Below are 16,666 nucleotides of genomic sequence, written 5' to 3'. Positions count from 1 at the left end.
TTTTTTCCTTCTCCATCAGCTCACAAATCCAGAAATGTCTTTTGAGTTTTGCTTTCCAAAACCTTTTCAACTTTGGAAACTCTTTCATCTCTGGCTTCATCAGTCTTTCCTGTTAGTTTCTCAGCTGCTGACAGCTGCTTTGCTCCTGCTTCTCCTTTCACTGTCCCTCTGCTTCTCTCCTTGCAGTCCCACACCTACGTGAACACAGCCAGTGGTGATCAGGAGCTGAGGGGCCAACATTGTATGCACTCCTTGCCTGAAGTCCACCCTCCTTTCCCCCATAGGAAACGCAGCTGCTCCCTCGAAGACCGCAATCCCCAGGTCTTCCTGCAGCCAGGGGAGGTGAAGTTTGTGTTGGGTCCCACACCCAACTACAGGCGCATCAGTCGGCACCACCAGGAGTGCAGGACACACTTCTGTGCTCCCAACAACAACGAGCGCGAGGATGAGTGCCCTTCACCCCAGTGTGTCTACGAGAATGTCAATGGCTTGCTGCCCCCCAGCACCTCGTCCCTCTGCCGGGGCGGGCGGGTGAAGGCCCCCCACGAGGACAAGGGCTCGTCCAGCTGCTCCCATCGGAGAGCTGCATTACTGCACTATGAGAACTTGCCGTCACTGCCTCCGGTGTGGGAGTGCCAGCCGCTCCGCCGGGGCGAGGAGGACGCTGGGGACGCTCTGACACCTTCTCCCAACGGCTATCCCGAGGCTGGAGAAGAGGATCCCCTGCAGAACTACATGAACTCAGAGAGCACCGCGCTGCACGGGGGCAGCAGCCTGCGGCGCGGCACCTTCCTGCCCAGACCCCAGCGCGGCTGCGTGCCCAGCGTCTTCAGCTTTGACTTCCCCCGGCCCCGGCTGGAGCAGCCGCGGCAGCTCAACTACATCCAGGTGGAGCTGGATGCTGAGCCTCACAAGGGCCATCCCAACGCCCCAGCCTCCCGCGCCCGCCCGGCCGCCTCCCACGAAGCGCACCGGACGGATTCCTACGCGGTTATTGACCTCAAAAAGACAGCAGCCATGTCCAGTCTGCAGCGGGCCCGGCCGAGGGACGATGGGACTTCACGGAAAACTCGACACAACAGCACCGACCTGCCTCTGTAAGGGGACCCAGTGCAAGCACTGCGTTGTGGCTTTGGTATCCACCCTTCAGCGTGTTGCCCGGTGTGGCTTCCATCCACCATTGCCTTCTGCTTCCCCGTTTGCCCCATTGCCTGGTGTTATGGGATGGCTCCTACAGCTGGTGTTCACGCTGCTCTATCTGTCTGTCTTCCCCTCTCCATCTCCTGTGCAGTTTGTTTTATAAAGCCTTATGGGATGTTTAAAGACGCCATCTGGAAGTTCGTTGTCTTTCTGGCAAGGGGGGCAGAGGGTGCCCATGGTAGCGCTGGCACTGCGTGGATACCACCTCCAACAGGGTTAACCATCCTGGATTTCTGCTGCTCTGTGAGCAGTGCCAGCAGCCTGGGATCTTCTTTGGGAGACCTGATTGCATCTCACTGCCCCAGAGTCAGTTTTTGCCTTGTGATTTCTCTGGTTTCTCGTGACATGGGAGCTCATGCTGCAGTCTTTCCCTCCTCAACTTGCTCCTTTCTTCTTCTGCACTATTTTCTTGAAGCTCATAGAAGCTTCCTGTACTTCTGTCCCTTTCTCAGATTCGATTTAGATTGAGCAGCTCTAGAAACTAATAGAAGAGGACAGACAGCCATGGACATAAACACTGTGATCACAGAAACCTCATTTCCCGAAGATACTTTGCTTATAAAGAGGAGGGGCAGACTGCAAGTGTGAGGGGCTGTAGGTTGGGTATAGAAGCCTTCAGTTGTACTGTACCCAGTTTTGATTTCTGGGAGGGGGCTGTTCACAAACACTGTTGATTTATTTACTTATTTATTTATTAAATGTTCTTTTTGCATCCCGGTGGAGATGGCCAAAAGTGGTGCCAGCGTGACACGTGTGCTCATGTGCCCTCTGTCTGCGGCTGTCTGAGCAGAGCTGCTGGCTTTGTAGGGCTGCCATCAGTGAAAAGAGCAGCTGTGATTCAGTGTTTTTTAACTGGGATTCGCTGTTGCAGAGAGGGTGGGTGGGGGTGAGGTGGCCGGGCTTGGAGTGCTATCAAAGTGGTTGCCTGCACCCACGTTCCTGGCCTGGTCCATGAGAAATATTTGATCCTGTTTAGAGTGAATGTGTCATTTGTTTCCTACAGCTACAGACTTGGGAAGGGCTAAATTTCCGTAAATGTGTGGCCTTTGATGTGGAGTCTTCTGCTGACGCTGAAGCTGAGCTGTCAGACCTCCACGTGAGGTCCTGTGTCGGGTCGCTGCTGGTGCAGGGCATGCCTCCATTCCCCTCTGTGTGGTGACATGCTGCAGCTTAACCCGCATTGCTTTTTGCCTCTGTGGGCTGCATCTGTGAGACAGAAGTGCTCTGGAGTCGCTTTGGAGTCCCACCTTTCTGCTTTCTGTTCTTCTCCCTGGGATGTGAGCGGAGAGGCCCAGCACCCAGCAGGTTGTCCCACTGCCCATCTCGGTTGTGCCCTTCTTGTTCCAGCATGGAGGTCGGTGAGCAGCTGCTGTGAAGGAGGACAGCACACAGTCATCACCTGTTTCGGAGGTGCACAGACCCCATTTCCATATTTTTGATGTTTTTCTAAGTGCTGCCCTAATGTCGTACTGAAAGGTGACACTTTTGGGAGGAAGGGCAGTGCCATGCAATTGGAAAAGCAATAGAAGTGTGCAAAGTGCCATATCCGTGTCTGCAGAGCATGGGATCCTCAACTTGCTGTTTGTTGCACTATAAATCCAAAGTGCCCCATATGCTTAAATTCAGCATTCAAAAATTTTCATTTTTGGGGGAAATTCTTGTTGTCCATTCTTTTCTCTGTTCCAACCTTTACGTGATTTGTAACTGAAAGGGAACCCAAGGGATATGTTTTTGTGTTATGCCAAATTACTTTCTTTGAAGGAGAATGGGCATCCCCCTAAAATCTCTAACTTTCATTTGGAGAAGAGAGAGAAGAAATTGTTTATGTATACATTAAAAAAAAAAAAAGTGTATAAAGCCTTAACAAAACTGTGTAAGTATAGAGCTCTCGTTCTGTAAGTTCACCCCCTGGGGTGGCTCCAGCAGCACCAGGAGGAGCCGGGTTCCAGTAGGAACGCATTTGCAGCGTCGCAGCCCAGCGAGAAATGCTATGCAAAGTGCTCCTACCAGACAAATGAAAAAGGATGGAACATTTTACACGTCTATGGAGTGAGGTGACAGGGCCAGGGCTGTGGATTGGGTACAATAAGGGGTGTGCTGCTGGGCTCTGAGACAACAAGTGTGCTCCAAAATATGGCTCACGTCTGCCCTGTGCCTTCCTTTCCTCCCCCAGCAAATTTGGAGCCCCCAGATCTCACTGGGATGTGAAAAGCAGGAGAGGTGAGGAGGGCACGCACAGCAGGGGCTGCGTTACAGCATTCCCTGCATTGCTATGCCTGTCCGAAGGAGAAAAATAACTCCCGTGTCTCATTGTCTCATTTTTAAGGAAGAGCCGACGTCTGTTGCTGCTGCAACTTGCTGCTCTGAGAGCATCCAGCCTTGCTGCTCTGTGCTCCTCAGCATGCAGCCCTGGCCAGGAATTGGGAGCTGCAGGCTCACAAATGATTTCCTCTGTTTTTCTTGCTTTTGTGAGAAACTTCACAGCGTCCTCTTTAAATAACCGGGACTCTCTCTTAACTTCTTAGCCCTCTGTTTTGTAAAGTGCAGGAACAGACCCGCGTTGTTTGAGCAGAGTTCCCGGACTGTCACTGCGCTTTCGCCCCGACATTTCCACCGGCTCTCCAGTCTCACAGCTTCCTCTAGTGGTCAGAGCTGTGGCAGCTGCAGGAGGAGAAACCGGTGGGCGGTTGAGGTGCGGGTTGGTTGTGTCTCGTTCCTTCAGTCCTGGGATGTGCGTGGTGGGCAGCACAGAGCCCTCCTCGCAACCCTGGGGGCTCCGTCCTCTCCCTCATTTCTTTTGGTTACAAATCGCCTTTATGAACGATGTTGTACCTGTACAGCACTTTGCAAAGGTGGGTCTTGCTTTGAGCCTTATGTGTAAGTTTGCTAGGCTTTCCCAATGAATGCACACTGATAGGTGTGTGAGTGCCTGCTGGATGGGAAACTTAACCTGGGGCAGCTGATGAGCATCCCACGGTCCAGCCGTGCTCCATCCCTCGCTGCAGGGGCGGCCTCCCCAGGGCAGCATGCCTAGAATCTGTGCTTGCGTCCATAAACACTTTCGTGGTTTGGAGATTGAGGGATTCACCCAGGGCTGAGTGGTTCCCATTTGAGTTTTGAGTGAACCGAGCAGACTTTCTCCCCTGATATTTCTTTCCTGGGGACTGCATACCCCAGATCTTCTGCCCATCCCTCTCCCCAGCTCAGCTGGTAGGAATAGAGCTTCTCATGGCTCTCAGCTGTCTTTTATCATGGGAGGGTTTATCTTTTTCTTTTTTTTTCTTCTAAATTCTAACCCATTTAACGTGCCTGCTTTTCCCCCTAGGGAAGGAGCTTGGTTATTTGTGAGCTGTTTTTGCCTTACAGAGAGAGTGTGGCGAAGGAGAGGCTGAGGATTAAAAGATCAATATTTTTGCAAAGAGCTTTGAATGTCTCAGATGTTACCGAAGCACTAAGTGTTATTTTTGTTACCCAAGCCATGCTGGTTGCTGGGAGGAAACCAAGCCCAGCTTCAGCTCCTGCTGTCCGTGTTTCTGGTTGCATCCCTCTGATCCCCAGAGCCCCACCCCAGCAGTGTTCCCAGCTCTGGTTCTGCTCCGTGCCTATGGGCACTGTGTGTCCTTTCTCTGTGCCTCAGTATCACTGTGGCAAAATGGGGGAAAAGGCACCAAACTGTTGGTGTGATGCTTTGAGATACGAGTGAGAGCTCTCTGTCAGGGCTCAGTACCGCATCTGTATGTTCTCAGCTGTTTTCTCTCAAAGTCGTTCTTCTGTCCCTCCGTGTTATGCTGCTTAGCCCTCCTCGGGTTGTATCTTGACTGTGAAGCGTCATTAACGAGCGGTTGTTAATGAATGCATTGCCTCATGTAGAATCATAGAATGCCTTGGGCTGGAAGGGACCCCAAGGATCATCAGGTTCCAACCCTGAGGCCCAAACTCGGCTCTGGGGGGCTGAAGTTTGACTTCCCCCGCAGCCTGGCTCCTCCTGAAGTGCTGTGCTCAGGCAGCAGAACAGGTTTATATTCCTGTTCCCAAACAGGACCAAAGGTGAATACATTAGGGGAAATCTGGAGAGCTTTGAAGTTGGCAGGTACAGGCCAAGGCGTAGAAAAAAGCTAATTCTAAAGAAGGGAACTCATTTGTTTTCTTCCATTGGTGAATGTGATTTTGAAGTCGGAAGGCCCAGATGCATCTGCGTGCTCTCGAGCTCTCCTCCTCTGCGCTTCCCCTCTCTGTGACTCGTCCTGCTGTCTCTGAGCATTTCTGACATGGCAGAAAAATGACGGTGCTTCAGGGCTGCAGCTGCTGGGGATGGGGCTGCTGTGCCCAGAGGGCCGATCTCACTGCAGTCATGCTTCTTCAGGGTATCTCCGTGGATGTCATTCAGTCTCTGTGTTTCATCCAGGTGTAACCTCGCAGGTGAAGAACAATAGTGCTATGTGACCTGAGGAGTGCTCATGTCTTACGTTAACGTGCACTACGAATGTATACTGAATAAATGGAATATGGTGACGATACAGGGCTCGTGTCTTTGTGTGTTGCAGGGAGGAGAAGTGATGCATTTCCATGTAAGCTTTGCTTTTTATATAAAATTAAAAGCTCAGGGGAGGGGCACGGGATGGTGTGAAGCTGGACTTCCCTGTGGACCTCATGCACCACTGGAGCAGTGCTTGCTGCCTTCCCCCGAGCAGTCTCCTTGTGTTGGGCACATTGCATCAGGCTGCTTTGACATTGAGGATCTTCAGCTTTCTCCTGAATTTGGGGGGTTTGGACATCTTACCGGCTGTGCATAACTCCAAAGTAACCTCTGCTACTGCTGCCAAACCTGCTGTTCTGAGTTGTACCCTGCTCCTTTCTCTTACTAGAAACAAACAAGGACCTGCAAGCATTAGGTATTACAAACTCTTATTTTAAGATGCTCTGAGTTTGCTTTTCTTTAAATCCAGATGATCTTCTTGAGCCTTCAGGAAAGAAGAAAGAGACAAAGTGGCAATTATTGAACGTGGTCACGGCTCAAAGGGGGGAATTACTTCTGAGCTGTCCCTGGAGATGGCACACCACCAGCAGCCAACCTCTTTTCTAGAGTACAGTTGGGTTTTTTTACAGGTGGCAGTAAATTGTGCACCTCCACCATGAGCAGACACTGGGTCCGTTGTCTCGTCCTTACGGACTCTGAAGGTGAGATACAGGTTCCATAAAAAGCCAATCCAATCTGTATGGAAATGTTGTCACTTGGTGCCACCGGTCACTTCCATTGTTTCTGTTCCTCTTGTTTTGGCCAAGGGGTGAAGCCAGACCTCGATGATAAGATTACATTTGAGCTGAAAGATATTTTGTACTTCTGATAGTAAGGCAGAACACGCAATGTTTGCCATGGAATGCGTTCCTAAATTGTGCAGCTGAGGAGGAGAGAACCAATGGTGCCAACAGCTCTGCATGGCCGTGTTCCTTTTCCCTGAGCCCCTGCACCTCTGAAGGAGGGAGAGGTAAATGTGGCAGCTGAGTTTCTGAACCACTGGTCCTTCTGTGAGATCTCTTAGGGCACAAACCCCGTTGGCCCATCCCATGGATTCTGCCATCGCTCTGTATGGAGTGGATCTGCCTGTTTTTCCAGAATACAGCTGCTATGATCTCACTGAGCACAGGGACAGTTTAATGCTTTGCCTTTTGAAAGTCCCTCCCGACAACCCTTCCCAGCAGAAGTGCATCTAAGAGCAGCCAATAGAGCCATCTGCACCTTCCAAAAGGAGTGTGCCTTGGGATGCGGTGTCTTTCCAACCCAAGCCCTTGTGTTTCTTTCCTCCAGGGTCATTCTGGGACTTTCAAAAATGCAAGAGGTAAGAACTGGAATGGAAACGGGAGATAACAGAGCTCTTGATAACCCGTGTTATTCTTTCCATTGTATTCCTGGAAAACACAATGAAATCTTTTCCCCTTCTTTCAAGGGAGTCTTTGATAACCCTATCAAGTCAAAAAGAAGTTGGGCAGCAGTGAACTCGACTCTTAGGACTTTTGCTTAATTTTACAGGGTCACTCTTATCAGCTGTTTTTTTCTGTTTCAAGGAATAGCTTGCAAACAGATGGGTGTTCGCTGCTGATATTTGACTATAGAGTTTCCAAGATATTCCTTAGTGCTGCGGGGGAATTTTTGGGCTGCAGTGATAACCTTTGGCTGCGTGCATGGCACTGGTGGAGGCACTAGGGGCCATGGTGGGGTATATAAGGGTGCATGTGGAGCTCTGGAGGTCTACTGGGACGGCCTCCGAGAGCAGCTCACCATGAAGTGGCTGATCTTCACTGTGCTGTGCCTGCACCTCTGCGAGGGGCTGCTGCGGTGAGCGGGCAGGGTTTGGCTGTCCCTGGGATAGTGGCAAGTCAGGAGGGTGGCAATGTGAAACATGCACTGGGAGCACTGGGTTTTAATTGGGACCTGCATGCAGGTGAGCAGCAAGCAGGGCAGGGAGGAAGGGAAAAAAGACCAACAGAGAGCAAAAATGAGGGAGCATTGATGAGCATTGGAAACTTGCTTCCTATCACACTGAGCTGATGGCTGCTGCTCATTGCCTGCAGGGTTCCTCTGAAGAAAGGCAAGTCCATCAGGGAGGTGATGAAGGAGAGCGGTGTGCTTCACGACTACCTGGCGAATCACCGCTATTATGACCCTGCCTACAAGTTCTTCAGCAACTTTGCCACTGCCTATGAGCCCCTGGCGAACAGCATGGATGTGAGTATCCTTCACTTGGGAACAGCGAGGGGAAAATGAGACAGGAGGAGCGGGATGCGAATAGAGAAGTCTGGGAAGTTCAGTGTAAGACCTTGAACCAATGGTTTATTTCAAGAGCTGTTCTCGTGGTTGTGCAGGAAAAGAGGGGTATTTGTGTGAGTGCTGATGGAGCTGCTCAGCTGTGTACTCTGTTTTGGAAATACAGTGGCACTGCAGGAATGGTCCATGTGCCTTTGTGCTGCTTGTAAACACAGCTGCTGTGCCGTGCCTGCACTGGTGGGAGAAGCAGCAGAGAGCAGTGCCATGCTCAGGGCACAGTGCACAGCGCTGTTGGAAAGGGAAACCAGGAATCTGGCAAACCATGCAGCCCCAGGAAACCTGGCTGCCTGGGCTGAGATTTAGCATGCACGCCTGAGGAGTTACATGGGGTAAAAATTATCCCCTTTCCTTCAGATGTCCTATTATGGGGAGATCAGCATCGGGACCCCCCCGCAGAACTTCCTGGTGCTCTTCGACACCGGCTCCTCCAACCTGTGGGTGCCCTCCACGCTCTGCCAGAGCCAGGCCTGCGGTGAGCACCTGGGCAGGAGGGTGCACAAAGGGGGTCCTGGGCAGCAGGGGGACTTCTGGCTGCCACTGCTGTATTTATCACGAGCAATGATTACCACTTGTTTTATCAAAAGCAGCCCATGTGTGTGCTTTGATTGCAGGTCCCTGTTGCTTGCCCTGAACCTCTGTTGCTTGCCACTCAGCCTCTGGGTGAGTGCCCCTGGATGGAGCCATCACTCTTCTGCTTTGTTTTTCCAATCTAGCCAACCACAACGAATTCAACCCCAATGAGTCCTCCACATTTTCAACTCAGAATGAGTTCTTCTCCCTGCAGTACGGATCCGGCAGCCTCACTGGCATCTTCGGCTTTGACACAGTGACAGTGAGTGACACTGCAGATGGGGGGAGTGAGGGGTGCCCCAACTTTGCCCTGCAGCCTTGAACTGCATGCCGAGGATATGCAGTTAGAAAAACATGGGCTGATCACTTCTGGAGACTGGGGGTGTTCCCTTGGGAGCAAAACAGGGGAACTTTGTTCTTGACTCTAACTCAGTCCCCTGTTCTGATGTGTACACAAATAGCTGCAGTGTCCTACTGTGCCTGTGGGTCACAGTGCTCCATGCTGTGCTCTTAGGGCAGCTCTGCTTCTTTTCTTCATCCCTAGATCCAGGGCATCTCCATCACAAACCAGGAATTTGGCCTGAGTGAGACGGAGCCTGGCACCAACTTTCTGTACTCTCCTTTTGATGGCATCCTGGGGTTGGCCTTCCCTGCCATCTCTGCTGGTGGAGCCACTACTGTGATGCAGCAAATGCTGCAGGAAAACCTGCTGGACTCCCCCATCTTCAGCTTCTACCTGAGTGGGTAGGGATGCTTCTGTTCTTCCTTTAACCTTGTGCTGCCTTTGTGCTTCCCAGGAATATTCTGGTTTTTTTCTTGTTTAAACCTTCATGAGAACCTGTCAGCTGATGCTTCCTTCCTCCTCTCCTGTGTGCCCAACCCCTTCTACTTACTGGCATGCTGGCTGGTATTGGTAGCTGTTGGTCTCTACTGATACCCATGAGTGTGACCTTCAGTTTCTAAGGGGGCTGTAAGAAAGAGGGGTCAGACTCTATATAGTGGGGTCTGTGTGATAGGACAAGGGGAAATGGTTTCAAACTAAAAGAGAGGAGGTTTAGGTTGGATATAAGAACAAAGTCTTTTTCAGTCAGGGCGGTGAAGCACTGCACAGGCTGTCCAGAGAGGTGGTGATGTCCCATCCCCAGAGACCCCCAAGGGCAGGGATGGGGCTGTGAGCACTGATGGAGCTGTGGGTGTCCCTGTGCTCCGCAGGGCGTGGGACTGGATGGCCTTGAGGGATCCCTTCCAACTCCAACACTCCATGATTCTATGATTCTATCACTTGTGCCTTGCTCCCACAGGCAGGAGGGCAGCCAAGGTGGTGAGCTCATCTTCGGTGGCGTCAATCCCAACCTGTACACAGGGCAGATCTCCTGGACTCCTGTCACCCAGACCACCTACTGGCAGATCGGGATCGAAGAGTAAAGTGTTGCTTTCTCCAGCTTCCTCCACACCAGCTCTGGTTGTTCTTAGATCTGCGGCCATAAGAGGAATCTTTCTGTCACCTCTGGTGGCTTCAAGGATCTCAAATCTCAGGCTTTCTGGGCTCTGAGGGCGATTTTTGACAATGCTGACGTATAACTGTAGAGAACATTCCTCATACACTGTGCCCCTGTGTTTCTCCTGCAGCAGCAAGGAGTTTCACAAGGCACTTGTTTTCTCTACCCTCAGCTTCACCGTTGGTGGGCAGAGCAGTGGCTGGTGCAGCCAGGGCTGCCAGGCGATCGTTGATACGGGAACCTCCCTCCTCACTGTTCCCAACCAGGTCTTCAGTGAGCTGATGCAGTACATTGGAGCTCAAGCTGATAGCAACGGCCAGGTAGGGAGAGTGGGCTGGGAAAATGAGGGGAGCAACAGATGCATCTATCGTGGGTGAGCAGCTGCTGTTGAGCACTTGGGTTGGAGGAGCATTGGAAATCCAGTTTCAGAGAATCATTGAGGTTGGAAAAATCCTCCAAGACGATGCAGTCCAACTGCCCACCTACCACCACCATTTCCCCACTAAATGACATCCCTAAGGCTTTGCTCTAATCCCCGCAGAGGAAACGATGCATCTCGTAAAGTGTGCATGTCTGGGTTCATGGATCACTGACAGAACTCACCAGGCACAAACCTGTGGTGGCTTTCTCTTTCCCCAGTACGTGGCAAGCTGCAGCAACATCGAGTACATGCCCACCCTCACCTTCGTCATTAGCGGCACCAGCTTCCCCCTGCCTCCCTCTGCCTACATGCTCCAGGTACAGCATCCCGTGCCCTGGGAACCTACGGGAGAGCAGCCAGGGGGACGTGGGCTGGGGGACAGCTGGAGGGTGCTGGCTGGAGCCGTGCAGCCAGAGCTTTCCAGCACTGTTATTCCTTCTTGACAGAGCAACAGTGGCTACTGCACTGTTGGGATTGAATCCACCTACCTGCCCTCCGAGACTGGGCAGCCCCTCTGGATTCTTGGAGATGTCTTCCTAAGGGTCTACTACTCCATCTATGACATGGGCAACAACAGGGTGGGCTTTGCCACTGCTGTGTAGGCAGGCTCAGTGCTGTGCCACAGCTCTGTGCACTGGGGCATCTCCATCCCCGCAGAGCCCAGACCCTTTCTCTTGCAAAATTTTTGCATTGAAGATGGGTTTCTTTCCAGACTGTACTGTGAAGAAATAAAAGAGCTGCGAAAATAAGATTAAGCATATGTAGTTTGTGGGTTTTTTTATTTCACAATGTATATGTTCCTTTTTTTTTTTCTTTTTTGGTACAAATGAAACCAAATGAGGCTGAAAATATTCCCTTTTCAAAACATAATAAAAGTGAGGGGGTAACAGCAGAGGACATAGCCAGGCTTGCTGCAGGTAGTCCATTTATAGCAGGAGCAAACTCAACATTCAACCACACACAAGGGTGTTGTGTAGCTAAAATAATGCTTGGAAGCAGCAAGGTGCTAGGCAAACATCTCAGGCTCCAAACGCTCGATCGTTCCTCATTCCACAGGTCTGATATCCCTGCTCTCTCTGGTTACACATTTCCCAGCACAAGCCCATGGGATGTGGAAGGCGGGCTTTGCCCAGATCTCTGCTCAGTGTCTGCGCCTTCGGGAGAGGTTCCAGCTGGCGCAGTGCTTGTTTGAGCAGCCCTGTGCTCATGCTCCCTTTGTTCCGTGCTCCCATTTGCTGAGATCATATCACAATATCTTGTGTCCAACAGGTCCAGGAGAGGGGGTGGCCGGTTGCCCCGGCACTGGGACCAGTCACCTCTCCGTGCTTTTTGCCACGAGTAGGACAAAGCCTAGAGCAGACCAAGAAATCCGAGGTGACTGCGATGTCTTTGGGAATGCCTCTGCTCATGGCAGAGGCCGGGCTCCACTTCAGAGCCATTTGCAGCCTGGTGCAGTGCTCTCCCAAGAGCTGCTTGGTCTGTTGGTGCAACAGGAGGAGCAGGACGTGCCCAGAGCCCAGCCCCAACACGTGCCCATGCCCAGCAGTGCAGGTGAGCTCTGCCCCTACAAGGATGCACCATCTTTGATGGCAGAGACTGGAATTCCCCAACTCCTGTTGGACTAAGTGCCTTAGCAAACAGATGCTGTTTAACTTTTGGGGGGTCAAAAGGAAACAAAAGCAGCATGTTTGCATGTGCTATAGAGGGCATCTTATTCCTTTGTCTTTTGGCAAGGCTGAGTCCCCGTGGGGACCTGCAGATAACACGCAGTATGTTGACGTTTTGATAACTGTTCTTTGCTTTCAGCCAGAATTTGCCTTTTATCCAATCTTAATAAGTTGATCTTTCTATCAATCCTGCTAGCAAACAAGATAATTGCTTTATTATACTCAGTATCCAGCAAAGGACACACACTTCCTGGCGCTCCCAAGGGAGCATAAGATGTGCAAAGCACCAGTGTGGGATGAGCACAGTGATAGCAGTGCCGGGCAGGCAGCAGCTACTGGGGCAGCAATGAGCTCCCATGGGGTGGAGGGTGCTGTGGGGTGGGACAGGGGTTGGAACTCAGGGATCTTCCCTTCTGACCCCAGGTCTTCTATGAATGGCTGCTGGGCAGGTGCTGCAGGCACGTCTGCAGCAATGGCACCAAGCAAGGAAGGGTTTTTTCAGTCTCAGCCTCGGCGCCCATTTCTCCTTCAGGCCTCACGGCACTGGGTCCTCCTGCAAGCCAGTTTCCATCCCGCGCCATGAGCTGTGAGAGCCTTTGTTTTGGGAAAGGTTGAAGCGATTTGAAGGATCCAGATAGCAGTGCAGCGTGCTGGCAGTGTGATAACTCCTCTCCCTGCTGTGATAAGGGCAGCCCTTATCGAGTGGCCACACTTTGATTTGGCTGTGGAAGGTGCGAGGTGCTCTGTTCTCATCCGGGTGCCCCACCAACGACAAAAACTTCTCAAGTTCCTCGTGGTCCAAAATACAAAGAAACCCTTCAAGCCAGGGTTACACACGGCGGTAATGGAAAACAGAGGCACGCAGATAAGGCGGTCAGTGCGTGCCAGTATAAAGGCAGGCAGGCCAGGCGGCTCAGCCTGGTGCTGTGCTCTCCAGACGGGTGCACCATGGCCACCAGCCGCACCATGAAGTGCCTCGTGCTGGCCGTGCTGTGCCTGCAGCTCACAGAGGGGATGGTGAGGTGGGTGTGCTGGAGCAGCACAGGGCTGGGGGGAGCTCGGGGAGCAGAGACCGGCTGCGTTCATCACATGTGTGTGCTGCACCTGGGGCACTGCTCGGGGATGTGGTGTTCTCAGTGCACCTGGCCACGTGCATCTCCAGAACCCACCGTGGCCATGCCAGCAGCAGCCCGGGCTGTGCCCTTGGCCCAGAGATGCTGTGCAGATGACTCGCAGCAAGGCAGGATGCAAGAGAACCTAAAGGAGAGGACATCTGAAAATGCCCAAATCACCTCATTTCCTGCTTTCCTTGGTTTGCTTTTTGTTTTTCTCCCCTCCACCCCTTCTGCACAGGATCAAGTTGAAGAAAGGCAAGTCCATACGGGAGAAAATGAGGGAGGCAGGAGTGCTGGAGGAATACCTGAAGAAAATTAAGCACGATCCAGTTAAGAAATATAACTTCAGCAAGAACAACGTTGTGTATGAGCCGATGGCCTCCCACCTGGATGTGAGTTCTCTCACTGCTCCCCCTGCTCCCCTCCTGCTGTCAGAGCAATCTGTTTGCTCTGAGCCTCCGAGAGTGGAACAGACTTTTTTTAAGCTCTTGTGTCAGAGTTTAGCAAAGCTTTCCCCCAGCTGCCTGAAAAGCTGTGGTTTTCTATATGGGACGCAATATCTAGTAGCACTTCATTTGGGAGTAGATCGCTCAGCCCCTTTCCCATCTTATCACTGTAAGAGTGAGGGGATCCCCAGCATTGCTGCAAGGTGCCGGGACGTGGCGCACAGTGAGGAGGTGGAGGTGAGCCCCATCCCATGGACATAACCCAGCTCTTGTCCGCAGTCCTCCTACTTCGGGGAGATCAGCATCGGGACCCCCCCGCAGAACTTCCTGGTGCTCTTCGACACCGGCTCCTCCAACCTGTGGGTGCCCTCCACGCTCTGCAACATGCCGGCATGTGGTGGGTGCCCCGCAGCCCCTCTCCATCTGTCCCCCCGAGCAGCTGTGAGCCCCACAGCAACAGCACCCCCAGCTGCTCTATTGCTTCGTCTCTCCTGCAGGAAACCACGCCAAGTTCAAACCCAGAGCATCCTCCACTTTCATCAACAATGGGCAGAAAGTTACGCTGTCCTACGGCAGTGGGACGCTGACAGTGGTGCTGGGCTACGACACACTGCGGGTGGGTGCACCACTGGGGGGGACAGGCTGGGGGCTATGGGGGGCAGCTCTTGTGCAGATAGCATGGTACAAACCAGGTCCTGAGATGGGCAGAAACTATGCAAAGTGATCATTGCTCCCTTTGGTTACCCGGCTGGATTTTTGGCTTTGTTTGCATGACTGCCGATAGTTTTGCCAGGCATCCAGGGATGTTTTCACCAGCTACAACCTTGTAGGGTGCTCTTTGGCTTTGTACTCTGGTTTTTCACTCTTTGGCTTTGCACTCTTCATTTGCAATCTTTGGGTTTGCACCCTTCTATTTTGCACTCTTCGATTTCACCTTCCTTGGCTTTGCACTCTTTGCACAAGTGCACAAGCTGACACAGTGCTCCGTCTCCCTCCAGATCCAGACCATCTCAGTCAGAAACCAGGAGTTTGGGCTAAGCCGGGATGAGCCCACCCAGCCGTTCTACTACGCCCAATTTGATGGGATCATGGGGATGGCTTACCCTGCGCTCGCGGTTGGAGGGGCGCCCACCCCCCTGCAGGGCATGCTGCAGCAGAACCAGCTCAAACAGCCCATCTTCAGCTTCTACTTTTCTCGGTAAAGCCCACCTGTCCCTCTGGCTGTCCCCATGCAGGTTCCCTGCTGCTCTAACTGTGTTGTTCTTGCAGCAATCCCACCTACAACTATGGAGGAGAGCTTGTGCTGGGAGGAGTGGACTCTCGGCTGTTCACTGGGGACATCGTGTGGGCACCGGTGACCCAGGAGCTTTACTGGCAGGTGGCGATCGATGAGTGAGTTGCATCCATCCCTGATGGAGCTGTGTGCAGCCTCAGGTTCTGGCCTCCAAGACCTGGACAAGGTGGGTTCTGTGCCCAGTGGGGGCTCAGAGTGACGTCCAGCGCCTTTCTGTACTCAGGTTTGCTATCGGACAGTCGGTGATGGGCTGGTGCAGCCAGGGCTGCCAGGCCATCGTGGATACAGGCACGTTCCTGCTCACTGTGCCCCAGCAGTACCTGAGCAGACTCCTGAAGGCTGTGGGTGCCCAGGAGACCAGCTATGGGGTAAGGGAGGTATTTGGGGTCAGAGGTTTGTAACTGAGCCACGAGCCCTGACAAATCCTGCAAAACTCAGATGGTGTCTGCAGGGCGCAGTGCTGTGAGTGAAGCAGGGACGTGATGTGGCACAGCTGGGGCCTCAGGAAGTGTCGTGCCTCACAGCCAGTGCTGCTCCCCATGCTGCTCCAGCCATAATCTCCCCATCACCCTCTCTCCACAGTACGCAGTTGACTGCAATGTGGTCCACAGCTTGCCTACCATCTCCTTCATCATCAACGGGGTGCAGCTCCCACTGACCCCCTCTGCTTACGTCCTCAAAGTAGGTATTACCCTTCTGGATCCCAGGGGTCCAGCAGAGAGCCCGGTGCTCCTGGGTGAACAGCGATGCTCCCCTCCCTGCACAGCTGCAGGGTTCGGGTGCTTCCCCAGGCTCTGACTCCCCATTGTTTCCCCTTACAGAACAATGGGTACTGCACCGTTGGGATAGAAGTCACCTACCTGCCATCCCAGAACGGGCAGCCGCTCTGGATTCTGGGTGACGTCTTCCTCAAGGAATATTACAGCATCTTCGACATGGCGTACAACCGCATCGGCTTCGCCAAGTCAGTGTAGAGGAGTGGGGCAGCAAAATGCAGCCCCCTCTGCTCTGAGCGAGCCTTGCTGTGGGTTTCCTATGGGCCTTTATATTCTTTTACGTGCTCTCTGTCTCTCCGAGGTTTCTGTGTAAGGCTGTGCTCTCAGTCTCCTGTTGCAAATAAACTGCAGAGCCTCAGCGCTCTCTGAGCTGAGTTTGTTTGGCAGTGGCAGAGCGCAAGCTGACGGCTCGCATGTCTCAGCCCCTCCTGCTGCAAGGGTGTCCCACCATCCAGCCCCTGCTTGAGGGACCCTCAGATACCCGTGGTGTTGCTGTTACACCCCAAGCACAGCTCTGAAGAGAGGAATTCCCTGAGGGGTTCCCCAAAAGCCATCTCTCCTCCCGCAGATCCCGCAGCACAGGAGCCCTAAGCATGGTTTCTTAGAAGCTCTTTATGACTGGGATTCCTTCTCAGGTCTCTCAGTAGTTCTGTCATCTCACCTGAGAAAGGACAGCAGCTCCTCCGTGCTTTGTGCAAAAGTATTGGCGCAGCCCGAGCGCAGCAATGCGGGGATCAGGCAGAGCAGGAGGGGTAGGGCATTGCTCCTTGCAACACAGCACAGAGCTCTGGGAGAGCAGCACAGCCCCTCCTGCCTCATCCCAAAAAGAAGAAATAATTGTGCACCACTCTTCCG

At 52.7% G+C, this 16,666-nt stretch overlaps 3 protein-coding genes across 5 annotated transcripts in view; all 3 read left to right on the top strand.

Annotated features, from left to right (window-relative positions):
• The window catches only part of FRS3 (fibroblast growth factor receptor substrate 3), a 14,163-nt gene extending 8,446 nt beyond the window's left edge, over window positions 1-5,717 (top strand). For all 3 annotated transcript variants that reach the window (XM_003212979.4, XM_010724399.3, XM_010724400.3), the window contains one exon: window positions 187-5,717. In XM_003212979.4, coding sequence (XP_003213027.2) covers window positions 187-1,101 — 915 coding nt within the window. In that variant the 3' untranslated portion in view covers window positions 1,102-5,717. The remainder of the gene's footprint in view (window positions 1-186) is intronic.
• A 1,706-nt stretch (window positions 5,718-7,423) lies between these two features.
• Window positions 7,424-11,278, top strand: LOC100546220 (gastricsin-like). The gene is made up of 9 exons (XM_003212978.4): window positions 7,424-7,534; window positions 7,771-7,924; window positions 8,378-8,495; window positions 8,737-8,855; window positions 9,138-9,337; window positions 9,895-10,014; window positions 10,265-10,412; window positions 10,732-10,830; window positions 10,960-11,278. Exons 1-9 carry the CDS (start codon window positions 7,479-7,481, stop codon window positions 11,113-11,115), a joined length of 1,170 nt encoding a protein of 389 aa, XP_003213026.1. The 5' UTR covers window positions 7,424-7,478; the 3' UTR covers window positions 11,116-11,278.
• Window positions 11,279-13,090: 1,812 nt separating this feature from the next.
• On the top strand, window positions 13,091-16,185 carry LOC100546064 (gastricsin-like). Its single transcript, XM_010724398.2, has 9 exons — window positions 13,091-13,202; window positions 13,534-13,687; window positions 14,021-14,138; window positions 14,239-14,357; window positions 14,740-14,939; window positions 15,011-15,133; window positions 15,259-15,403; window positions 15,618-15,716; window positions 15,857-16,185. The coding sequence occupies exons 1-9, from the start codon at window positions 13,129-13,131 to the stop codon at window positions 16,007-16,009; spliced, it is 1,185 nt and encodes a 394-aa protein (XP_010722700.1). The 5' UTR covers window positions 13,091-13,128; the 3' UTR covers window positions 16,010-16,185.
• Window positions 16,186-16,666: the final 481 nt, after the last annotated feature.

The sequence above is a fragment of the Meleagris gallopavo genome, chromosome 28 (assembly GCF_000146605.3).
Source record: "Meleagris gallopavo isolate NT-WF06-2002-E0010 breed Aviagen turkey brand Nicholas breeding stock chromosome 28, Turkey_5.1, whole genome shotgun sequence".
Classification (NCBI taxonomy): domain Eukaryota; kingdom Metazoa; phylum Chordata; class Aves; order Galliformes; family Phasianidae; genus Meleagris; species Meleagris gallopavo.
Note: the sequence above shows the minus strand (reverse complement) of the source record. Positions and strands in the feature narration are given on the sequence as shown.